This window comes from Vombatus ursinus, unplaced genomic scaffold (assembly GCF_900497805.2).
Source record: "Vombatus ursinus unplaced genomic scaffold, bare-nosed wombat genome assembly UNPS02014863.1, whole genome shotgun sequence".
Taxonomy (NCBI): Eukaryota; Metazoa; Chordata; class Mammalia; order Diprotodontia; family Vombatidae; genus Vombatus; species Vombatus ursinus.
This window is the reverse complement of record NW_020954641.1, coordinates 5536108-5562969: the sequence shown is the minus strand read 5'-3', so window position 1 is coordinate 5562969 and position 26862 is coordinate 5536108. Positions and strand designations below refer to the sequence as shown.

The window sequence follows — 26862 nt, the reverse complement described above, 5'->3', positions numbered from 1 at the left end:
TTTCATTAGCAGGAAGATTTTAAAGTTATATAGGTTGCCTAAAGTATATTCTCTGTGTTTGGACCCATAGAGAGTTGGCTGCAGTTCATATAAAGTGATTTCAGCATCTGTTTTTACCCAGATTTAAACAGTCATCAATCTTGTTCCTAAAATCTCTCTCTCCCCTAAGGTACTTATATATTTGACAAATCATGAGATCTATGCTGTTGTTAAAAAAAAAAAAAAAGAAAAAAAATTTCCTGAAGTTGGTTACTTTGAAGATTATGTTAGCATGTAAAGATGTTGTTGACAATGGAGTATCTTTTCTGCGGTAGAGTGTCATTTTTTTTCCCACTCCCATACCCTTGGAGACTCTGGCAGGGCTCTGGATGTGAGTTCTATAATTAAGGTTCCCTAGTGTGGCTCAGAACTACCTAAGATATTTTCAAAATTTTTGCAGTACCTTGGAAGTTACAAAATGCTGAGGCCAAAATTTTCTTGTATCGACTCCCCTGTCGATGCAGATTTGAATGTCAGGAGTATTTGTTGATGGTTTTCTATCACTTGCACTTAGAGAACCTCAATTAGATGTGTGGTAACTTGGAAAAGTGGTCATAGTGACATTATAAAATTTAATGTAACTTCCTGCACACAGATAATGAATAATCTTTGTATTTTATTTAATACACTCTTATAAGACTCAGACATTAGCCATTTTACCAAAACACAAATGTAATTAAGCAAAATTATTCATTCTCGAAGACAAAAGAATACCATATATAATCTGTTCCATTTTCTTGAGCCTGTATATTTAGAATGATCAGAGAAAGGGAAATTTTATGTTGTTTTAGAGGATTACTGATTTAGAATTTTTTTTTTGCAAAGATGAGTTAAATTTATATTTGGTCTAGTTCATGAATAAAAATTTATATTATTCTCTCCTTGTACATATTTAAAACTTAAAGGATTCCAAAATGCCTGGGCAGTCTTTTGTATTGATTGAGTCATGTGCCACAATCATACTCCTAAGTGATGTGCCTTAAGGCAAAAAAATGTACATACAAATAAAAAAAAGTATACTCAAGATAAAAAAAATGTAGATTGTATATGTTAATTTGGGACATGAGCTTATAATTTGTAATAGTGCTGGAAATAGTTTATAGAAAAGTGTGTTATGTAGAGATTTGGAAGTAAAGAATGATCTTATATTTTCATGGAAATACTTTTTAATTTATCTGACTATCCTGTTTTAAAATCATATATAAAAAGGCTAATGGATATGTCCACTGACACACACTTGTTACGATTGCTATCTGATATAAGAAAACTTGTTAGCCATCTCTTGAAATTATCATTAATTACAAAACAAATTCCTTCCCAAATATAACTTATTTATATCTTAGTACCTGAAGAGCTATCAGTTTTCAACCTAATATATCTAAGCTATTTGAGCACCAATTTTACAAAAAATGAATTTAGTAATGGCCTTCTTTTACCTTCAGGTCGTCTAAACTATTCATATCCAGGATCTGATAGTTCTCTGCTTATTAATGGTAAGTGCTAATTGTCTTAAGTTAGTGAAGTTCAATGAACTAGAAAAATTAGTAGCTCGTGAGGAAGTATAGTAGTTCTACATGCAGCTCAATCAGAAAATAAGTTTTATGAAAATAACTTGGTATTATGTAGATTTAAAATAATTTGAGGATACTAATTTTAATTCACTTTTAATTGTCACAGAAAATTACCATAAAGATTTGAGAAAAGACTGAATTGCTAGAATATGTTGGCAATTAAAAGAAATGAAAATCCCTTAATGGTATATAGAGTTTTACAGCATATTAGAGCCAAACAAAATTATCAAGATCTACTCTACTCCTCTAGTTTTATATATTAGGAGTGTAAGAATTGTTGTTGAGTCATGTATAACTCTTCATGACCTCATTTGGGGTTTTCTTGTCAAAGGTACTGGAGTGGATTGCCATTTCCTTCTCCAGCTCATTTTACAGATGAGCAAACTGAGACAAACAGGATTAAGTGACTTGCCCAGGGTCACATTGCTAGTAAGTGTTCTGAGGCCAGATTTGAACTTAGGAAGGTGAATCTTCCTGATTCCATGCCCACTACTTCCATTGTGCCACCTAGCTGCCCCAACTGACATGAGTGTTGCCTCAGACAGACTGAGACCTAGGAAAGACCTTAGCTTAAAAAGACCAAGTCTCCCACTACATCTAGGCTCATCTCCAGTAGTCCTGAACTGTGGCTTGCCCTGGACTCAGATGACCCTGGAGGAGAGAGTGAGGCTGATGACTTTGTACAGCCCTGCCTCACTTAAATCCAGTTCAGTTGCAAATCAAGACACCCTCCTGATGTCATTGGTCCTCTTTGAGAATGAAGGACAAACAGCAACACCTACCCCACTCCCCACCCGCATTCTGTAATTGTAATCTTAAAAATGTTGGCTGGATTGGCATTTTCATAAAGAAGTGTGGCATGGTGGTTGATACTTAAAGACAAGAACTATCTTGTTTCATATCTTTATCAGTGTGCATTGTACATAATAACAGTAGCAGGCATTTATATAGTGCTTTAAAGTTTACAAAGCACTTTCCATACATTATTAGAGTTTCACAATAACCCTATGTGGTGGTAGGTAGTAATAGTGCTGTTACTGCTATTCCTTTTTTTTGTATGTGGGAACTAAGGTTCAGAATACGTAAGTGATTTGCTAATGGTCAGGTTATCAGAGAGATTGGAACCTGAGTCTTCCTGACTCAGTCCAGCCCTCTATCTGTTATTCTGTCCAGTAAGCACTTGATAATTGTTAACTGAATCCACTTAAATAATGGCTAAATATATAATCAAGTATTTAAAACCAGAAAAGGCATATTTATTATCAATATCACTAAAACACTAGAGAAGATGTTATAGTATGTAAGCTATAATGTGAGGAAGACAAGGACAAAGTTCCAGTGAGTATGGTAGTGGCTTTATTTGCTGTAACTGTGTTAAATTATCATGTATTTAAACATCATTAATCAGACAAGGGTTCTTTTTCTGTAAGGATTCTATTAAGTTCTAAAAAAATTTACCTAATTTTACCTAATATATTGAGTATACGGTAAATGTTATCTTTCACTTATGTCGGCTTTGAATATTTGATAATTAGGAAGTATATCCTAAAACTATTATGACAAACTCCAAAGGGAAGCAAAATGAAAAATTCATATAAATTTACTCATTGACTGTCATTTTTAACTAAGTCAAAATCCTATGGCAACTTTTAGAACTCAAACATTTATAAATGAAGAATAAAACCCAGAAAGAGTAAAGAACATCTCTTGCCTTTCTGTGTCCCATAGAGAACTAGCTAGTTAATGTGAAGCAGAGGTGGTTTCTTGATGAGTCATCTCCTGACTGCATGTGGAGTACAAGATCTTTGAGAGAAGAGGGAAAGGCCTCATCTGACCTTCAGCTTCCACTCTCTACAGAAATAGACACTTCTGTCTATACTCGTTTCATTGAAGCTATTTAGGTACAGCAGGGCCTTAAAATAACCCTAAAGTTTGGAGAAATCCCCTCATCCTGCCACCACCCTTTTGAACCTGTACTTTGCATATAGGTAGTACCACAAATTGTAGTGGAACTTTAAAAATCTCAGAGCTTATACTAGTGATAAAAATAGTCTAACAAAAGACCTATAGAACCCTGGTGGCTCAAGGGATCACCAGTAGAATCCACCTTACATCTCGTGGACAACAGGCTGTCTGTCTGTCTGTCTGTCTCTCTGTCTCTGTCTCTCTGTCTCTCTGTCTCTCTCTCTCTTTCTCTTTCTTTCTCTCTCTCTCTTTCTCTCGGCCAGAAATGCATATTGCTGTTCCCAGAGCATTATATCTTGGTTTTAACACAGGTGTGGTTCTTCATTATAGAAGAGTGAAAAAACACCCTATATACTTTTCTCATCTCAGCCTGTAGATTATAAGGAATAAGTTGAGGATAGGGAGAGGACTTCTGTGGTTTTAGACAGTTGCAGGTAAGAGCTTTGACATTTCCTCATTTTGCATTCTACAACAGTAAAATCACATGTCTGAACCAAAAATAAAATTACTTCTATTTTTTGAGATATATTTATTATGGTATTTGAAAGCACTACATATGATATTTAGTTCTTAGGAAGGAAGATGCAGTGAAAATTTAAATTTTTATTTAATAATAAAACAAAGTAAACCCTTATAGTTAGTGCATGCTTCTGTCCTAAAGATCCTCTAATGGCTTTCCATTGTATACCTTGTCAAAACTTAGGTCCTTTAGTAGCTACTACTCTTAGGTGAATATACTCAATTTTTCTATTATGCTTTCTTTTATTGATTTAACAAATATTGTTTGCTTGTTGCAGAGCATGGTGCTAAGTGCTAGGGGAGATACAATTTTTAAAATAAGACATAGTACCTGCACTCATAGAAGCTCATAAAGATAATATATAAACAGAAAAATAAACAATATTTTATAAGTGCCTTTGAAAGTTAGGAAGGCTTAATGGAGTAAGTTGTATTTGCATTGGGACTTAAACAATGGGTAGGAATTAAACAGGAAAGTAAAATAATATATGTAAAGTACTTTGCAAACCTTAAAATGGTATATAAGTGTTAGCTGTTAAATATTAGGTGTTGGAAGGACATTCCAGACATATAAAAAAGTGGAAGCAAAGTATAGGGGCATAGAGACCAGTTTGGCAGTCATCCCACATCTTTCCCTGAGCCTTCACTCAGGCTATTTCCTTTACTAGAAAGATTACCTTTCTTTGCTCACCAAATTCACTCCTCATTTGGCATTTAAATGCTGTCTCCTTCTAGCCCAGATACAATAGCATTTTTCTCTTCTCTCTTCTCATGCTCCTCTCTCCCCAGTGAACTTACTCCATTGCTTATGCATAATGTAAAAGACTTTTGGGGGGGAAGAGGTGGAAGGAGGAGACCAGATATGGGATTTCCCTGGTGTAGGGAGCTCCTGATAAGGCAGCTTAAAATAGTTGAAATATCTAATATTCAGTTTACATCTTTCACGTATTGCATTTGTTTAAAACAGCAAGCTTTTGGAATACTGGAACAGTTTGGTGTTCAGTATATGATGGTAACTAAAATATTAGTCCTAGTGTTTTTGTCATTTCTTCTATATGAAATATGAGTTCCTATTTCCATTAGTTGATTGTAGATTGATTTTTCTCTTGATTAAAAATAAAAACAGAAGATAGTGTAACATAATGGACTTGTGTGTTTAAAGAATTCTAGATTTGGCTCTGCTGCTCATTTGCTGTGTGACATTGGGGTAGTTTCTCAGTGCTTTCTGGACATAAGAGGTGCTAAGTAAATGTTTTAATTTGAATTTCAACTTCAGTTTCCTTATCTGTGAGTAACACTAGCTGATTTTTAAGACGTCTTGAAGCTCTAAATTTTTTTGTCTTATAAATCTCACAGTTTTGTTGTAGTCCAGGGTGCCTAAAATGAGAAATGTGTATAGAAAAACTTACTGTTGAATCACCGCAAAATAATTAGCTATTGCTAAATACTACTAGGGAAGTAACATGGTACAGTGAATAGATTACAGATTTTAAAAGTCTGGAGCACCTGGATTTGTATCACACAGTTATAGCTAGGTAACTTTATCAAATCAAGTCATTTAAGGTCACAGAGTCCCAGTTTCCTCATCTATAAAATCAGGATAGTATGTACCTCACAGGGTTGTTGGGAGGCTCAAATAAAATAATGTATATAGAGTTTTACAGAGATTAAAGCATTATAAAAATGTTGCTGTTGTTAAAATTTTATGTAGACTTGTGATCTCTTAGCCCATTGAGCATTAAATGTCAAGAAAATAAGATGTCTCTTCTCCCCTTCCCCCTCCCCCCAAATGTACAAAATAATACAAGTCAAGTCAAGTTGATCTAGCAGTATTTAGGATTACCATGTACCTGATGGCTCAGAGTTAAGCCCTGGGTTTACAAAGAAAGGCTAAAATACTCCCTGCCTTCAAGGAGCTCACATTGTAATGGAGAAGCTAACATGTAAGCAGCTGTGTACAAACAAAATATATACCTGATAAACTGGAGGCCATCTCCAAGGAAAGGTTTGAAAGGAGATAAGTAAAGACTTCTTGAAGAACGTGAGTTTTTAGCTGGAAATTTGAAGCCAGGAAGTAGATATGAAGAGGGAGAGAATTCCAGGCTTGGCCAATAGCTGGTCAAAATACAGAGGATCAGGAAATGGATCTTATTCAAGGAACAGCAAAGAGGCCAGCACTACTAAATCAAAGAGTACATAGGAAGAATAAAGTTGAAGAAGACTAGAAAGGTAGGAAGGGGCCAGTTTATGAAGGGATTTAAAAGCCAAACAAGATTTTATATTTGACTCTGGAAGTAGTAGGGAGCCACTAGAGCTTATTGGGGCTAACTCTCTAAGAAGAGGTAATAACATGATTAGACTGGTTTCTCAAAGGCAATGCCAGTAGAGCACAAGCTGAGTCAGGTCCTACAAACTGGAAAATTTCAAGTATGAACCTATGTCTCTAGCCTAGCCTACTGAAAGTAAAGCCTTAAAAAGCACAGTGGTGATCGCTAAAAGGTTGTCAACCAAGTAATCCATTTTCTCATCTATAGCCTCATGATGATTTGAGGGTTTGTTCTCTATGTTAGAGGAATACCCACACTGATGAAATCAAAGATTCCCTGAAGTATTGAAGAAATTATTTCATCATTCCTGTAATATTTCCAGGTTTCACATATATGACTTTATATGATATATTTTTATTTTAACATTAAATTGGATCTAATTGTTAACAATTCTTAATTTTTAGAAGCTGGTTGTTCTGGTTGTGTGATTGTCAAAGCATAAGCCTTCATTTTTCTTCATACGTGCCATATTTTGGCCTTTATCACTCAAAGTTCTGGGCAACTCTAAGACTGCTGTTCCTCCTTCATTCTCAAAGAGGACCAATGACATCACCAGTGTGATGTTTTGACTTGCTCCTGCATTGGGTTTGAGTGAGGTAGAGCTATGCAAAGTCATCAGCCTCACCCTCTCCTCCACAGTCATCAAAGTACAGTGGCAAGACAAGTCAAGATGACTGGCAGTGGCCCAAGATGCAGTGGGTGACCTTGGCCTTTCTAAATTAAGGTCTTTCCCACATCTCAGTTTGTCTGAGGCCACACCATTCAATCCTCTAAGACTCTACGGTGCAGACAAAGTGTTTGCCTGCATTGGTAGGTAGAGAGAGTTTCCTCTTCTGAGAGTTTCCAAAAACCAATGAAAGAAATCACAGGTCTAGTTTCTATCTCTATATACATTGCCATTTAAATGCCAGCTCTTACTGTAAAATAGTAGTTGTGTTGTGGAAAGAACACTGGATTTTGAATTAGAAGACATGAGCTTGAATCTGGGCTCTTAACTATAACTATAATCTATGTTTGATATCAGGCATGTCATTTAACTCCAAAGTTCCATTCCCGCATTCCAATTCCCACAGAGTGCTTGACATTTGGTAGGCCCTTAATAAATATTTAATGATTGATTATTCATCTGTAAAATCAGAATAATAAACACTTGAACTAAAATGAGGTAAAGTATTTCATTCTGTAAACCGGCACTAAAAATCACTAAGATAAGTGGAAGCTAGCTTTTATTGTTATTTCTCACAGTGCCTGTTTTGTGTTTTTCTTAATGAAAAGCCAACTGATTATTCTCTGTTAAGAAAATATATTTTTCCTTTGTACTGCTAGCCTTTTGGGCACTCAGTTTCCTATGCCACTGGTCTTATGTTGAAAACACTTGACTGTTTCAAATGAAATAATATTTGTATAACATTTAGCACAATGTCTAGCATATAGGTCCTTAATAAAGGTTTAATAAATGCTTAATAAATCCTTTATCACTGTAGTTCTAACAGAGCTGTCCTAAAATTTTTATGCTAGATTACAGGGGTGATTACCCCTTCTAAACTTGACATTAGTTTTAAACTAATCAAACAGACTGGCTAGATTGACTAGAGTCAGTCAAAGTGATGGGCTTGTTGACCTGGGCCTTAGGTTTATAGGAGTTCATGGGATTTAGAGTCAGAAGGGACTATAGAGATCATCCAACCACCTCATTTTCAGTTTCATCTTAAAATCAATACTGACACTGTACAAAAGGCTAGATTCTACATCACTAGTATATTTTACACAAAAAGTCAAGAAAATCATTTGTTCAATTATTCCCCTGTAAAAAAATTACTTTGTTTTTATAGTAATGTGTACATTTTCATATATCTTCATAATTTTTTAAAATATGTCTAGGAGGGCAGCTAGGTGGCGTAGTGGATAGAGCACCGGCCCTAGAGGACCTGAGTTCAAATCTGGCCTCAGACACATAATACTTCCCAGCTGTGTGACTCTGGGCAAGTCACTTAATCCCGGTTGTCTCAGTTAAAAAAAAAAAAAAGAGAGAGAGAGAGAAAAATATATTTAGGAACCTCAAAAGCTACAAGTGACCAGTGCTTCTTAGAACTTCTGTGAGTTTTTGAGCATTCTCCAATAAGGTAGTCCTGACCAATGTTATTTCACATTAACTCAATACTTACATAATTTTTATCAAATCACTTAACTGCTCTCTCTGATACAATTTCCTAAATTCATTGAACCATTAGATACTGTATGGCTGGTAGCCTTTAAGGGTAGTGTTGAGAGTATTGCTTTATGCTACATCTATAAGATGAATATTAGATGAATGACCTGAAGGAAAATGGTTAGATAAACCTTAATATAATATTGCAAAATCCCACTCTAGTGATTGGTCACCCATCTGTGTCATTGTTCCTATCGAATTTATTATGCCAGATTATGTTTTCCCACTTAACATGTTTTTGTGAAACCATTTAATGTTTCATGAGGTTTGTCTGACCAATATTAAACATAGTTTAACATATAACAGTTTAATACTTTGAATGTAACAGTAGATTCTACTTACGGTGGAGGGATTTCTCTTCATTTCATTTGGAAAGATTGTACAGGAGTTATAAAGGACTTGGATAAGTAGAGACTGTATAGATTCTGAGGAAACCTAGAATTACCATTATTTGAGTCATAGAATCTTAAATGAACAAAAGGTATCAAGATGCTTAATAGAATTTTGAATTAGGGAAGGAGATGGGAGGGTGAATGGTATAGTTTATATTGTTCAGCAGCAATAAAAACAAAACTTCTGTAAAGTCATCAGAGAGTTTTTCGGGAAGCAGAAGAATCTATTCTGTTTTTATATACATATATATATATAATTAATTTATTTTTAGTTTTCAAAATTCATTTCCATAAGATTGTGAGTTTTAAATTTTCTCCTCCTCCCACTCCTCTACCCCCCAAGATGGCGTGTAATATGATATAGGCTCTACTTATACATTCATATTAAGCATATTTTCCCGTTAGTCATGATGTAAAGAACAATTAGAACTAAATCTATTCTGTTTTTAAGGTCTTTTCAAGGAACTGATTCTAAGGCTACCCTCTAATTTATAGCCATCATTCTCCCAATTTTTCCTTATATTCCAAGTCTTTTAAGCTTCAATTTAAGCTCACTTCTTCTTTTGTTTAATGAAAATATAGGATAGCCAGTTAGTATTCTTGGCATGTAACAGTTTTGAGAGGGAGTTAACATTTGAAAAAGCTGAAGAGCATCTAGATGGGGTAGTCAAGGTGTTGAAGGGGCTCAGGGTGGTACCATTAGAGGATCAGTTGAAAGAATGGTGGATTCAGCTTCTTGAAAATAGGACCTAGCACAGCATCAAGCACAAAGTAGGCATTAAATAAATACATCTTGGTTAATGTTTAGCCTGGAAAAGAGAGGATGGACTGGCCTCAAGTAATTGAAAGATTGTTATGTGAAAGACTTAACTAGATTTGTTTTGCTTGGCCCCGGAGGACCAAAACTAGGAGCAATGGGTATTAAGTTGTTCAGAAGCAGATTTAGGTTTTGATGTAATAAAGAAAAAAAACTTCCTAATAGTTTTATTCAGTAGTGCCATGGGTTACTTCTGGATTCTCCTTCATTAAAAGTCTTCAAAGACTGAATGATCACTTGCTGGGGATATTATAGGTGGTGCCCTTGTATATACATGGATCAGACTAGATAGCCTCGGAGATTCTGTGATAATATAATTTAGTTTATGTTTCTTGCATTGCAATTTGACCTTCAACAGTTTGTGTTGTATTCTGGGTTTATATATGAGTAGATAAAAGATAGCTGTAATCAAAGTGCTTTTTTTTCTCCCATATACTAAATCATGAGCTTCCAAGCAAATTACCATCATGTACCTCTGGAAACCTCTAAAGGCAGTGTTGAGTATATTATGCTATAATGTTGGTATCATTTCACTTATTTCAGAGTTGTTTGGAAAAAATAGAAATCTTGAAAAACATGCTGACTATGATTCATTGTGTTGGGTTTTTTTCTTTGCTTTTAGTGATATGAGAATGTGAAACTTTCCAGATATTTTCAAATGCCCATTTGCAATTCTATGAGAAGTAATTAGTATCTCTAGGGTACAGATGGAGAAAAGTAGATGAAGAAAACTTGAAAAATTATGGAAGTACAATCAGCTAACTGTGTGAGACTTAGAATTTTGAAAATGGTTTTGTATACGTTTAAAGTCATCAAATGTTTACTAATTATCTTCTGTATTTAAAAGTACTGTGCTGGGTACTGGGGCTGCAAAGATGAAAACTGATGGTCTCTGCTCTCAAGGACCTCATAGTCGAATGGAGGGGAAACATATTTAATTTACACAAATAAGTGGGGTAGAAGGGAGAATATGATTCTGTCACACAAGAGAACCAAGCTTCCTCCAGTTAAATTTGAAGAAAGGGGAGATGTCTCTTTCAGCTGGACGTGTCGTAGAGTAGATGGCACCCTCATGCCTTAAAGGAAAAGGATTTCAAGAACCTAAGAAACCAGACTCCTGAAGTGTTTCTAGCTTTCATGCTTTAGAGATACAGGTTGAACTAAGCTCACTTAAGACTTCTTCCATTTCTCATTCTATAACATGTGATAAGCTAAATTTAGTGGTTCTGGTTTGGACTTCACTAAGGAATCTGTGGTCTTATCTTGCCCCAAGACAGAAATGACATAATGAGTTTTGTTAACCACTTTTTGAAGTCAGGAATGTTTTTTGAAGTCCTAGGTAATATCAGAAGGACCAGGGAATGTTCATTTTCTTTTGCCTAATATATTTTATGGAATATTGCCTCAGAGAGCTGTAAGATTTTTCCTGCCTCTGTGCAAAAGCAATCATCCTTATTAGTGTGTGGGGGGGGTGGTATTTTGTTGTTCTCCTGTTCTCTATTTTAGTTATTCTACCAATTTTCCTCTACAAAATTAGCTGTTATACCAAAACTTATAAAGTCAAAAATATTAATGAAATGTTAAGGTGTTCTCTGTGTGTGTATACTTACATACATATATACACACATACATATACACACATATTTCTTTGCCTCTGAGTATTTAAGAGCATTTTGAAGCATTAAGTAACCACGTTAGCTGCTGTGGGAAAATTAATAAGAGATAAAATAGTTTGATTATATCTGCACTGAGAGGGTTAAATGCCTATTAGGAAAAGTCCATTCAAAACAAGAATTATTTCAGCCAAGAGGAATCCATTGAGCCCATATAATATAGTGTGGTTTTGGTGTTCTAGAGCTGAGGTTCTTAACCTTATTTTGTGTCATGGACCCCTTTGGCAATTTGGTGAAACCTACGCCCCTCTTCTCAGAATTATGTTTTGAATGTATATAATAAAATACATAGGATTACAAAGGAAATCAATTAAATTAAAATTTAGTTTTCAAAATATGTTTTTTAAACCAAGTTGACAAACCCTAGGTTAAGAACTCCAGCTCTTGAGTTAAATTTAAAGATCAAGTATGATCTTTTGCCCTCAAGGATCTTGCAACCTAATCATAGGACATAGAATGAATAGGACATAGTATACATAATGCTAATTTTTACCAAGTTTTATTCTCTAACCTCTCAAACAAGTAGAGCTTTACTAATTATTTTATATCTTAACTTCAAGGTGACATTTTGATTGGTGTGATTTACTCAAGGAACATCATAGCAGTAAACTAATGCATTTACATTTCATTTGAAGCCACAGCCATAGATGTAGAAATCTAAATTTTTAAACATACAATATAGTTTCATTATTAACCAGCTTAATTAGATATTTGCTTTACAAAAGAATTCAACATTAATATCTTTCAATAGTTAGCTTCATTTGGACATTTTCTGTAAAATAATTGCTTTTATTTTCAAGGATTTTAATGCATTTTTGACCGTGCTGTGATATTTTAAAAATAGCATTGTGTCTGGTTTGTCCTTTCTTTTCATAAATGTAGTTTTGTTCTGTAATTAATTGGACTCTCTGGCTTTCTAGTTATCTCTTCCTACATAGCATGGTATGATGGAAAAAGCATTGAATTTGAAGTCAGAACTAGGTTTCTGTGTCTTCTTTGCCCTTTCCCAGCAGTATGACTTTAGGTAAATCTCTTCATTTCTCTGTGCTTCAACTCATTCATCTATAAAATGAAGGGGTATCAAGTGATTAGCCTCAACTCCCAATTCCAAATCTTTGATTATATTTATTTGACCATACTAATGCTTTTTCATCCCTCTTGAAGAATGAATTCTTTGAAATATTTTAATGAAAGCTCTTTCTACTCTTCAGATTTAAGAAGCCTTTGCACTACAATATCTAGCCTTGTCTTTATTGGTTGGGGGGATAGGAGGTAGAGAATGAACTGAGGTGAGGTATAGATATTAGAATAGCCTGAATATGGTCATAACTCTTCCTACTCCCAAGCCTGTCTTCCACTTAGCTGTCAAAAGTGATTTTCCTAAAGCTCGGGTCTGGCCATGTTACGCTTAAACACACACACACAAACACACACACACACACACCCCTTTCCCCTAGTCCCCCTTCTCAGTGACTCCCCATCACCTTCAGGATCAAATATAAAATCTTCTTTTTTAAAGGCCTTAATAACCTGGCCCCTCTTACCTTTTCAGCCTTCTTACCCTTTGCACATATCATGTATTCTGTGATCCACTGACACTGGCTTTCTTGCTGTTCTTCAAACAAGATACTCCATCTCCCAACTTCAGGCATTTCTCTGGCAGTCCTCAGTGCCTGGAATACTCACCCTCCTCTTCTTTCCCCTCTTCATTCAAGTCCCAGCTGAAATCCCAAATTCTACAGGAAGCCTTTCCTGATGCACCTTATTTCTACTGCCTTACTCTCTCTGTTGATTATTTCCATTTTGTCTTGTATAAAGTTGTTTGTTTCTTGTCTCCTCCATTGGACTATGAGCTTCTTGAGAGCAGGGATTGCCTTTTGCCTTACTTTGTATTCCTTAGACAGTACTTAGCACAGAGTAAATACCAAATAAATGTTTATTGATTGACTACAAAATAATACAATAATAAATCTTAATTTGAATTTTTCTGTATCCATTTTGTGATGATGTCCTGCTTACCAGAAATTCTTAGGCATAATTTAAATTTATATTGAGTTTCAGGCATAATTATTGCCAAAATTATCTTCCAAATTAAATTGTTAAGTAGTTTAAAAACCAAAAACAAATTTATTGATAGTGGGGAAAAGGCCTAACTATTATTTAGAAGGTATCACTTCAGTTCTAATTGATGGAGTTTGTAGGATTTTTATGCTTTACTAAGAAAATAATGATTTTTTTCTTCTTTTAGTAGTTGCTTTTATTGAGTAGAGTTTTTCAGTTGATATTTAACTAGACTGTTCCCCCTACTCTCCAAAAAAAGATTTCCTCAAAGCAAATAATAGGTACTCAGTAGGATGCAAGTATGTCAGTGGCGTTCCTATTTGCTAGATATGCAGTATTTTCTGTTAGAGGGCAAGAAACACTTGACAGTCATGAGGGTGGAGTGAATGGTTGTTTTTTGAAAAAAATTATTGCCAGATATTTCACAAGCATAGTAGCTTAACCTTTTGAGTTCAAGTATAAATTGAAATAGGCAAAATAGGGACAGTACTAAATACTATGATACATAATGAAGGGGCAGGATTTAATTTCAAATTTTTAACCAGTAGATTTTTGGGTAGTTTTATCTATTGTTTTTGTTTTATGGAGTTCAGAAGTTTGAGATTTCTTTAGCTTTTGCTCTCTACAGAAATGCTGTTCCTGGTGCTGTATTTATTTTTTAAGTAATTGAAAACTGGAAGCCTTTTTTTATAATGAAACTTAGTTTAGAAAAGCTTATTTATAGTCAGGCTTTCTGTTTGCTTCCATAGCCCTTAAAAATTTGTTTAAATAACTAAAATTCATGAATCCAAAAACTTCATAGTATTGAATTGGCCTTAGACTCTGGTGTTTGAAACAAGAATATGAATGGATTAGCTTATACTTTGAGTTTTGAATCTTTTCAACAGTTGTCTACGTGACCCCCCCCAAAAAAAAGGAATAAAGAAAATTATTTTCCCCTTAAATTTAAGACCTTATTAAGTATGTTAGTTATTTTCAGACTTAAAAATTGATCAGTAGGTCTCATTTTGTTTTAACTTGTTCAGTTCATTCATTCGTTTATCTGTCTATCTATCTCTTTATTTATTGGACAATGCTCTTCCTGATTAGTAAAAACCAGCACTATCTATACATGGAAAAAAATGTATTTTATCACAAGTGATTTTTTTTTAAATATTTAGCTGTCTTGGTGCCTTCTAATACAATTTAATATATCTTCTCATTTAATATTATTTACGAGATAACTGGAAACAAATTCCTGTCCATTGCTTTTATGGATATAGTCAAGGTCTGAGAATGTAGTTACTAAACATTCCTCAATAACATTGCTATATTCCCAGATTTCCCAAGTTGCCTAAATGAATTGAAGGTGCTGCCACTACCATGAGCTTCACGCTCTGTTGGTAAACTTGGCAGGCAATTTCATGGTGGTTATTGGGGATAAATTAAATTGGAGTGATATTTGTCAATGCCATTCAATGTTGAGGTAAGATATCACAGAGATAAACAATTTTCCCCTAAAATTGAGTTATCCAGTAGTGGAATGGGCCATCTTGAGAGGTTATTCTCCCCACCCCCATCTTTTTCAAGGTCTTTAAGAAAAGGATAAATGGCCCCTTGTTAGGTATGTTGTAGAGGGACTTGTATGTTCTCAATTCAAATATTTAGGAGCTGCTTATCCACTTTTGGTTAGCTTGCTTTGCTGGCCTTTTTGAGATAAAACCCCAGAACTATGAACTTTGCTACTATTTATTTATAGTTGTAGGTTTGATGAAGCATAACATTTCAAACTACTGCAAAAAAATGTAGTTTGGGGGTGGTTTGAGCATTGGAGTTATCAGCATTGTGTTCCCTTTAGTCAGTTGAGAGCCAGTTATGGTTATATATGAAAATTGCTGAGTATCTTGTGTGACAAAATGTGAATAAAGTACTATAATATCACCTAATTGCTGGTAGGCAGCTGTGAGAAAAAGTTAGAAAGTAAGAGCAGTATTAAGAACACATTTAATTCTAACTTGGACATCTGATTATCATAGCAGAGATGATGTTGAGGAGATGCTCACTTTTTTTTTTTTTTTTTGAAATATATGTTGAGTGTGTGGGGGTAGGGAGTTGGAGGGATGTGACCTTGTTCTTCAAAAATGTTTTTTTTTAAAAAACTAATGCCTAGATTTGCATTATAATCTATAATCTTTAATATATAATTTTGCGATACTGCAGCCAAGGAGTGAGAAATATGGTCAGACATGTCATGGCAATTTTATAAGTCATGAGATGAAAGCACGTTTAATACTTATAACAGTGTTTGAAAGGTTGTTTTTTTTTTTCTCATTTGACATGCAGCAAGGACATATGGGCGGAGGCGAGGTAACATTACTATTTTTAACTTACTAATGTATAAATTGTATCATGACAAATCACTTAATTTGCTTAATCCTTAGTAACTTTATAAAAAAGAGGAAACCTCTCTTTGATCCAAACTTAGTTTATGTACTGCAATAATATGAGACAGAACAATTTTTGTAAATTAAATTAATGTATAAAACAGAATGATAAGGTGTTGATTTTAAAAATAATCAATTCATCATCCTTATATTTAATAATGCATTTCAACTTTCTTTTCAAAAGCAATTAAAAAGAAAAGAAACTTTATCCTTAAGAGTAAGTTTTTAACTCCACAAAATTAAACTTACTTTCACATAGAAAATTATCGTATTCACTCTGATACTTTTTCTAAAAGAACATAGTAATTAGTTTTTGAAAAACTTTGTAGTGAAACCCCAAAAGAATATTGAGATATTTCAACAAATCTCAGCTTACTGTCAGAGTAACTGACAGAGTAACTGGTAAACGTTACACTGTCAGCTTTTCCAAAATGTGCATGTATATGTATGTGTATAACATTTAAATTTAATCTGCATTATTAATTTTTTCGACTACTTTCTTCGATCTAGAAATTAACAAAAAGAAATCAAGCCCTGATTTGTAGTGTGTCCATTTCCAAGGTATAAATGCTCCCATAGAAAATTTAATCAATAGGCTTTTGAGGCAGCACTACTGGCCATTCTCTGAATTTTTAAGATCCAGTCCTGTCTCTCCCTCCACCCTTATGCACATGTTGATGTGCCAAAGTATCTATAACCCACTCTGTATAATATATGTAGATGTCATCCTTGTCACACAATATTTGAGATATATAAAAAAGTTCCACAGTTCTTTTATATTTGATTCAATATGGAATTTCATAACTTGATGTGTGTGTCTTGTTTTTGTTTGTATGTCTGTTTTTTGAGACTGAGTCTGTGTATCTGGCCCAGCCTGTAAGTGTAGCTAGCACTCATGGGCCTGATCCCACTACTGATTGGCATGGGCCATTTCTAACGTGAGGCCTTTCCTTACTTAGGCAGCCTGATGACCCCCTTCTTCTGGGGGCTTACCATATTTGGTGGGGATGCCCTAATCAGCTTTAGCCCACTGCAGCTCAAAATTGCTGAGCTCTAGTGATCTACTATCCTCAGCCTGTCTGGTAGCTGGAATTACAGGTGTGTACCACCACACCTAGCCCAGCTCGTTATTTTTTTTAAATAATCTTTTAATCTTTCATAACTCCTGGTTTCCAAACTAAGAGCTGAACAAATGATTCTCATCCTATGAAGTAGATCTCAGACTTGAATGCAGCTATGTAAATGCTAGGAAAATATCCAATAACATCAGTAAGTGAAGAAATTTTTTTCCTAGAAGGATTTGTGATTATAATATTGTTTATCTCTAATTTGACAGTTGTGATGTAGCATTAAATAATTATTTAGCTATGCTAACATATAAAAAAATCAAGACACTGGGAATAACTAAAAAGAAAGTTGTAGTTATTTGACATGTAAATATTTCTAGAGAGTAGGTGTTATGGGATAGATTGTTAAAATATGAATTTACACAGAGAAAATTAAAAGGAAAACAAGATTTGTAGCAAAAGGACATCGGGGTGTTTCAACCGAGAACATGCTTGTGACAGACTCCTAGGAATTTAGTTCATTAATAAATTTATTTCATAACCCCTGACAGTAAACTGTCAAGGTTACTAGTGACAAAAACAAAGCTTGCTTGTAGTTATTTATAATATATCTTGCTTTTCTTACTTTAGTATTTTTATTTGTGGTTTAAATATTTTGTTTGGTTTTCAAGTGACTGTTACAGGTGTTAGACATTGCTCTGACCAATTTCACATATATCTTCTGAATGATATAATTCTCAGATAATAAATTTAATGTTCACATTTTAGAATTAAATTTCCTCCTAAGAAAACAGTTAAACAGTTCAGCTAAAAAGTCTTTCCTTGAGTGCTGTATAGAGAATCTTAATTTGGTGAGACCAGGCACAGTAAAGTTACATAGCAGCTCTTCCTCAAAGTGTTCTGCTTATGTCTAATTAAGGTAAATTAAGAGAAACATTCACTTATCCAAACAATTGACTTGCTGTCCATTTTAAACAAAATTTTATATTGAAAGTGTTTTTTGAAAAATGTGATCTTAGCTCTCTGAAAAACTTCATCTGATCAAGGTTCCAATTGTCCAGTAGTGGACTCCAGCAGCACATCTGTGTTGGCAGTATCTGTGGAGTTCTGGCAAAATAGTAGCCATCTAGTGCCAGCCACTCACAGAAAGGTGCCCTTCTCACTTTGCTTTAACCCAGCTGGAGTTTCAGGATTCCAGTGGAATACTTGAGTAGCCTTCTATATAACTGTGCATTTCCTTTCTCAAAGAATTAGGAATGTAAGGTGATGGAAATTTAAGAGCACATTTAAGCAATTTTATTTTCTATCCAACGAGTATGAGAACATTAGTTTTTCCAAATTAGGACTCTTCATATGGTTTATGTGTGGAGCCCTGGATACATTTTTCTGTTAGCATCTTTCATATTCTCTCTTCTAGGCCAATCTTCACTGTTTCCAATGGAAGATGGGTTTTTGGATGATGGACGTGGGGATCAGCCCCTACATGGTGGCTTAGGGTCACCTCACTGCTTCACTCATCAAAATGGGGAAAGAGTGGAACGATATTCCCGCAAAGTTTTTGTGGGTGGATTGCCTCCTGACATTGATGAAGGTATGTTTAGAAGTAGTGGTCGATAGCAAAGATCTCCTTGAATTAGTACCTATAATTGTTCTTATATTAAATTAGTGCAGAAAAAAAAAATGTAGCTGTTCAAATTATTTTTGGCCTACCTCACTAGGTAGATGTGTATGTGCCCTTCAAAATGGAATATAATAGATATCATTTACATATAGTGCTTTTAAAAAATAATCAACACTTATTAAGTGCCTACTGTATACCAGGTACTATGCTACTTGCTAGGGATATGAAGAAAAGCAAAAGACAGTTCCTGCTCTAGAGGAGCTCACAATCTAATGCAGGAAGCAACATGTAAATACTTATGTACAAATAAGCTATGTACAGGTTAAATAGGAAGTAATCAATATAGGGAAAGGGAAGGGAATAAACATTTTATATAGTGCCTATTACATGCCAGGCACCATACCAAGGGTTTTTATAAATATCATCTCATTTGATCCTTACAACAATTCTGCAAGGTAGGTGCTTTTATCCCTATTTTACAATTGAGGAAACTAAGACAAACAGGTTAAGTGACTTGCATAGAGTCACACAACTAGTGAGTGTCTGAGGCCATATTTGAACTCAGCTCTTCTTTACTCCAAGGCCAGCGCTCTACTCACTGTGCCACCTAGCTGCCTCTAAAAAGTACTAGCTGTAAGAGAGATTGGGAAAGGCTTCTTATAGCAGGTGAGATTTTAGTTGGGACTTGAAGGAAGTCAGGGAAACCAGGAGGAGGATGGTTTAATTGATTAATTAGAAGATCAAGATGTTTGGAGGAAAGTGAGGCCATAATTGAAGTGATGGCCTTGGGAAATAGAGTACTTGGAAGTAAGGATGACAAATAGGTCTAGTATGAGTGAAGCATAGGGATGGGATAATAGAATAGATAATAGATGAAATGATAGATTAAATAGATAAAAATGGGATAATGGAATAGATAATAGAGGAATTTCAGAGTTGAAGACTGTGAAGGTAGAGCACTTATAACCACAAGGTTCAGTGTATAAACATCTCTTTGTGTGGCTGAGGTGGAGTGAAGTTATGTTATGCAATATCATGGGAGTTAAAGAGGTTGATAGAACCGGAAAGCAAAGCTATTTGAACATCAGCATGTAAATTTAAGACCTTAAGTATAAGGGTAGGGTTTAGAGTTTAGAGAAAGAGTCTGCTTTTATGAGGCAACTGCTGTACTCTTTTCTCTCTCTAGAGGGAAGAGATACTATTCAGAGACTGACAGATGTGAGCCACCAGGATCTTTGTAGGGTGACATGTGAATTGACTAAACTAAAAAGGAGGTTTGCTCGGTGATAGTAGTAAGAAAAGAGTCAACAAGTATGAATGAAGAATAAAAAGCATGCCTTCTCCTCCTGGTCTAGTATGTTAGAATGAGAAGGTATATCTAGTACTAGAGGGTGTTGCTAGAGATATGATCTTAGGTTCGATGGGAGCAGGTTTTCATGGATGTCAGGAGAAATGGAAGGAACAGGAGAGGAAGAAGTACAAGATGAAGGGCAGTTTGTTAACAATAGAATAGGTCTTCCAGAAGACAGAGTGGAAAGGGAGGGTAGAATGGGAAAAGGGATATAGGAATAATGGGGCTGACATGGATGAGAATGAAGGAGCAATCAGTGGGTAACTAGAGAAGGGTCTGACCAAACTATACTTTGCTGCTCCATGTGGTCCTTAATCTTTGCCCACCTGTAGACTCTCAGTTTAATTATCTTGTGTTTCTTGGATCATAGAAGTATGTTGAGTATTCAGCCCTAACACCAGGCCTGCGTCTACAATGCTATATAGTTAATTCAGATACTGATTAGGAGCAGGATGTTGTGTGCCAGCTAAAACGGGGCATTGTTTTATGAAGAGTAAAGCCTGGTAAATAACATTTTCCAAGGTTTTAGTGATTTCGAACCAACTCCAGTAATGTCTATCTTTTTTTGTACTTCATTTATAGTCATGGAATTTTGCCTTCCCTTTTTCTTCCTATTGCCATTGTTCAGAGTGTTACAGTGAACTGCCTACCTCAAATCCAACAAGACTAAAGAACCAATGTGGGGAACTTTGCCATAGTCACTGAGAGAAAAGATGTCCCTAAGCTCTTATCTTTGGAGGGATTGGCAATACAGGTGGATGAAATGTAAACCCAACCTACTTCTCCAGCCTTGTTTTTCTTAACTTTATTCTAAGTGAACCCTTTGTTGCAGTCAGATTGGCCTACCTACCATCTGCATTCTTACATTGTGATTTTTCTTATGCCATTCCCTTCTGACCATAATTTCCCTTCTCTTTTCTGCTTACTTAAATTCTACCATTCCATGATAGCCTAGTATAAGTCTCACCTGTTCCTGAAATTTCCCCTGAGCTATAGGAGTCCCTTTTCCCCCCTGAACTTGGACCACTTGTTTAACATTTAAAATTTCATATCTAATACTGTTAACTTTTTATGTATATCTCCTTTTCTCCTAATTAACTTGTTACCTCCTTGAATTTGATTTTATATCTTTTTCTACTGCTAGTTTCTAGTACAGTGTCTTACCTGCACAGAGAAGAGGTACACAGTAGATAGTACCACTTGGATGAAAATCTAAATCCAAAGAGGAAAGAGTGGAGCTGTCCCTTCCAGCTCTAGATTTATGATCCTATCATCTGTTTGTTGAAGTCCTCTTCTTTCAAGGCTTTGTGCCATGATTACCTATGAAGTCTTCCTGGATTCTCTAAGCTGAAAGTGACTGCTTCCTCCTGTTTCATAGAGTAGGTGTTAAAAGAGTCCATTCCTGGAATGATGACCTGTGCAAATGTACAGAGGTGAGAGTGTCTAGTACAAAATCATGGAAGGACTAGTAGCCCAGAGTGGTTAGAATATAAAGCATTGAGGGCAGCAGAGATCAGAAAGGATGATTGGAGTCAAATTGTGGAAAGCCTTGTATTTTATTCTAGAAGCAGTATATAGCTACTGGAGGTTTTTGAAGATGGGAGTACCATAGTCAGACCTGTATATTGCATTATTTGGGTTTGGTTTGCAGAATTAAGATAGAAATGGAACAATTAGCCTATCTTAAAAATTAGAAATGTCCAAAGTTCACTTCAAATTTTAGAATTGGAGAATGTTTTCTTTAAGCTTGTGTAAGTTCTGTACTCACATAGAACATCAGTAGTAATTTTAATGGTGCTTTCACATTTGTCTAAGAGTCAAGCTTGGATAATGTGAACAAGAGTGGCAGTTTGAATAAAGCATAAATGAGTATTGTGATATTATTTTGCTTTTTACCTTCTTGGTGTGTTGACAACTCAGTATCAATCTGTGACAAATGTAAGAATCACTTAAAATAGAATAGAGACATAATGTAGGTAATGTTCTGAAAGCCAGTGAGCAAAAATCTATTTTATTAACTTTTTTTGAAGGGGCTAAAACCACTAGCTTTATATTTTGAATACATTCTCTCTTCATTTTCTGGGCACCCTCCTCCCCTCTCACCACCTGCAGATTCTCTCTGGACTTACCATGGAAGTTCTTCCATGAAATAGCTGGCTCTTCAAATGGATAACATGGCATAAACATGTGCCACCCAAAATATTTGTCAAAAATTATTTGAAAACCTTTTCAGAGGTTTAAAATTGCTCACATTTTCTTGTTTTGCTTTTGATCAGATGAAATCACAGCCAGTTTTCGTCGTTTTGGTCCTTTGATTGTGGACTGGCCTCATAAAGCAGAAAGCAAATCCTACTTTCCTCCTAAAGGTATTTTTCAAGTTTTGAAATATTGTATTTTTTTTAGTTTTAAAAATAATTGTTTAACTATTAGCATTATAATAAAATGCTTCACTTTTAATAATTCACATTTCCATACTGCTATAAGAGTTACAAAGAGTTCTCTTCACAGTAACTCTGTGAGATATATAGTTCAAATATTATTAGTCCCATTTTATAGGTGAGGAATCTGAGGTTCAGAAAGATTATGATTTGCCTAGGGTTATACCAGTAACCAAGTGGTAGAGCAGAGGCTAGAACCCAGATCTTCTAGATTTAAATTTATTGCTCTTTCTGCCACACCATACTTGCTGCCTCCTAATAGTGTGTTTCCTGATTAGACTTTGGTTTTTACAAATGTCTCCTAAAAAGTTTCACCATAGATTTTGAACATAACTTTTATTTTAAAAGGTGCTTCATTATTTGGGGAGAAGGGGGAATTCATTAGGAAGCTTAGTGTATTCCATAGTATTATCAGATTTCCAGTCAAAAAACTTGTCTTGGATATTATTTTAAGTTTCTTTTTGGATTTTCCTCTCCCTTCCCATGTTCAGGCCTAATCCCTTAATCAGTGTGAATTGCTAATACTATTTCTATAGTGCTTCACATTTTTCAAGGAATTTTCCTCACAACAGCTCTGTAAGGAATGTAGTACAAGTTTTATCCCCATTTTACATAAGAGGAAACAAGGAGAGATTAAATGCCATCCTCATTTGCACTGATAATATAGATATGATTTATTGATAAAATTTATTATAAATTTGAATCCTGAGAAAATGCTGCCATTCATCTCTTTTTTTCCCCTCTCTCAGGATATGCATTTTTGCTGTTCCAAGATGAAAGCTCTGTTCAGGCTTTGATTGATGCTTGTATTGAAGAAGATGGGAAACTCTACCTTTGTGTATCCAGTCCCACTATCAAGGATAAGCCAGTAAGTCAGAGTTCACTGAAACTATAGGATCTGGCTCCAAATAGATATAAGTTTTCTTTGCTATCTGCAGACTTTGAAAAAATTTAACCAATCTGATATGACCTGTATGATTAATATGTTTTTAGGTAGAATTCAAACCAAAAATCATTATAGGTCCTAGAACATTTTAAAATATATTTTTGATCTGTTTATTTTTATATTGTCTACATTTCCATTTGTATCCCTCCCAGATAGCCATCTCTTATAACAAAGAATTTAGGGGGAAAAAAGAAGAAAGAGAGGAAAAGAAAAATAGTCAGTAAAACCTGTCAAAACCAGTGGAAAAAAATAGGACATTATATGACCACGTACTTTCTCTTATTTCTTCTTTAGGACAAAACTTTTTTTTAAAATAATTTCACAACATTCATTGTCTGCCTGTTTTGTGGCTGTTGTCCTTTCCATTTACATTGTTGTTGTCATTCATGTGGATTATTTTCCTGGCTCTGCTTCCTAGTACATTCTTTAAGAAGTTCTTTTTACAGGCAGCTTCTGTGTCCCTTTCTTATGAATGGCTCTAGGAACCTTTCCTCCCTGCCCTTGTGCAATTTCCCTTCATTTTTCTCTTCCCTCATCTTCTCTGTTTTGGGTTTATCTGGTTTTGTCTCTAGGGTCACACCACCAGTGAGTGGTATAGCAGGGACTAGAACCCAGGGCTTGTTCTAAATCCATTGCTCTGTATACCCTTTGGATTGATCTGGAGCCTATGAAGGTTAGCTTCATGACTGGCAATTGCTTGGGCTAGGAGTCCTCCCAGACTGATTTTGTTGCTATTCAAGGTTGTTCTGGAGCCTAGTAAGTCTGGAGTTCTCTATAATCTTAGTAAAGTATGCGTGCTGGAAATACTCTCCCAACAAACTTTTATGTATTCTGTGAGGTCACTGTGCCGACTTTGAGATATCTCACTGTCATGGTATATTCAAGGAAAAATCTTAGTAGATATTGGCACATAGTCTTAAATACCCTATGCTACCACTTTTTTGTGTATCTTTTATATTGTAGAGGAAAATGAGTGTAATCAAAAAGTAGGTAATGAAAATTATATTTGACTTTGAAAATATACTATGAACTTTCTCTAGCACCAGTTTTATACTGCTACTGCTTTTGCATAGATAAATATTGAAATTAATTTGCATTTCCTGGGCATATACTAGTTGATCAGTGGTTATTAGGGGATGCCAGCCCTTATGTGATTAAAAAGTATTACATATGTATGAGAAAGGGGGATGTGATTTCCATTCCCCTAACTCACAATAGTCACAGAATGTCACAAGTGATGAGGTAATGAGGATTAAACAAGGTGTTAACACCTGAACACCTGCTGTTACCTTTATGATATGGAAACGCTTCTCTGATTAAGTCAGAGATGGGAACAATTTGATTGGCTGAGCAAACAAATTAGCTGCAAAACCATGGGGGAAGGGAGAAGAAGGGACAAGGAGGAAAGAGAATTTCCCTCTCTCCCACTCCTTGCGGAAGATCTCCTCCACAGGCAGCTCCCTACTTGCAATTCTGACCTCCCCAGAACTTAGGTCCTAAAGCCTTGTAAAGGCATGTCCAATTTTTGCTCTTCCAATGAAGTGACTCCTTCACAGTCCATGAAGGGCTTACCAAGGGTGGCTATAATTTTACAGTTAGTTTAACACCTGGTTACCACATTAAAACCTCGTCATCTGTGATTAAACTCTGTGACTGCCTCTCCTGAGTTGGGGGTATCATCGCGTAGGACCCAGCTCACATGTCTCTGGACAGCTATTTCATGAATGATGAGTGAATGAATCATTGATCCAGAGCTGGGTAGGGCCTCAGAGGCTGTCTGGTTCAATTCCTTCATTCCACTGATGAGGGAGGTTAAGTGACTTGCTGGGAGGTCACATAGGTAGCATTAATACGAGCTAACATTTTGATGAGTGTTAGTGTTTACAAAGCACTTTATGTTTATTATCTTTTTTGATCCTCACACCAACCCAGTGAGAGGTAAGTGCAATTATTATCCTCATTTTGCAAAGTAATTGAGGCTAAGAGAACTTAAAGACTTGGTCGAGGTCATACAACTAGTAAGTGTCTAAGGTAGGAGTCAAATTTATGTCTTCCTGACTCCAAGAACTGCATTCTGTCCAATACCTCAAGCTGCCTTGGAAGCCTCATCTGTGGAATTCCTGAACACAAGTTCTCCAGAGGAGTCTGATGTTGGTTCATGTGCATATCAAATAAATAGCCATTTAAAAAGCTTCAGATATGCAAATTGGGGAATAAATATTTTGGATATAAAATGTTTGTAATTTTAAAAACAATTCTTGTTAACAAATCTGTATTAGAAATGATAAATTCTTGTTTTGGAAACCTCCAGGTACAGATACGACCTTGGAATCTCAGTGATAGTGACTTTGTGATGGATGGTTCTCAACCTCTTGATCCACGAAAAACCATTTTTGTTGGTGGTGTTCCTCGGCCATTACGAGCTGGTATGCTTAGAAGAATAACGTTTTAGAAGAGTGTCTGTAACATAAAAGTAACTGCTTTTTAAAAAAACTTCAAGATGAAGCGGATTGTTTATATTTAATGTTTAGTGTTTGTGTTCATTTCACTAGTCAAAACAATAACTATTCATTGAATTCTGAATGACAGTGTTCAGAGTATGTTCCAGACTTATGGAGCTCTAATTATAGAATGAGCAAAACCTGTCTTCAGGAAACTTAGAATTTAATAGAGAAGCATATAAAAAACAGAATTCTGATTACAAAATTATAAAACATAATAGAAGAAAAAGTACATTGTCTTTGTCTGATGTGTACTGCAAATTTAGCAAATAGTACTGAACTTGAGGTAGATAAATATGGCCATAAAATTTCCCACTTTATAGGAATACCTGACAAGATTCCAACCAATGAATGTCTTTGTGCTTTCCATCATTGGTTGATTGTTTTAAGACTCCTGTGTTCCTGGTTCATGCCATAGTATCATATAAATGAGTAATTAAAGAAAATAATTCATTTAATGCTGGTAGTACCTGATACTAATACTAATGAAGAGACCCCAGCATATAAATAAACATATGAAATGTTTTCCAAGACATTCCTTGTGCCAAAGTAGGTTTTGTGAGACACAAACATGTTTTCTTAAATGTCTTTATGATGCTTTCTGATTTAGTGGAGCTTGCAATGATAATGGATCGACTTTATGGAGGTGTGTGCTATGCTGGAATTGACACTGATCCTGAGCTGAAGTATCCAAAAGGAGCTGGGCGGGTTGCATTTTCGAATCAACAGAGTTACATAGCTGCTATCAGTGCACGCTTTGTCCAGCTGCAGCATGGCGAGATTGATAAACGGGTAAGAGCTAAAGCATACTCTAAATTGAAATAAAGATGCTTTCTCTCTAAATGCATCCCTGCAAAGATTTGATCCTGATAAATTGGCAGGTAACATTTGCAGCATACATATACACCTATTCCATAATATTTAATATTTCATGTAATGTTC

The 26862-nt window shown here is 35.3% G+C and overlaps 1 protein-coding gene across 3 annotated transcripts in view; it reads left to right on the top strand.

Annotated features, from left to right (window-relative positions):
- CPEB4 (cytoplasmic polyadenylation element binding protein 4) overlaps positions 1 to 26862 on the top strand; it is a 75300-nt gene that overhangs the window by 45797 nt on the left and 2641 nt on the right. The window contains exons 4-10 of one of the 3 annotated variants that reach the window (XM_027841801.1): positions 1482 to 1532; positions 15896 to 15919; positions 18481 to 18654; positions 22312 to 22401; positions 23223 to 23341; positions 25731 to 25845; positions 26531 to 26712. In XM_027841801.1, coding sequence (XP_027697602.1) covers positions 1482 to 1532; positions 15896 to 15919; positions 18481 to 18654; positions 22312 to 22401; positions 23223 to 23341; positions 25731 to 25845; positions 26531 to 26712 — 755 coding nt within the window. The remainder of the gene's footprint in view (positions 1 to 1481; positions 1533 to 15895; positions 15920 to 18480; positions 18655 to 22311; positions 22402 to 23222; positions 23342 to 25730; positions 25846 to 26530; positions 26713 to 26862) is intronic. The other 2 variants (XM_027841802.1, XM_027841803.1) reach the window with 2 other exon arrangements.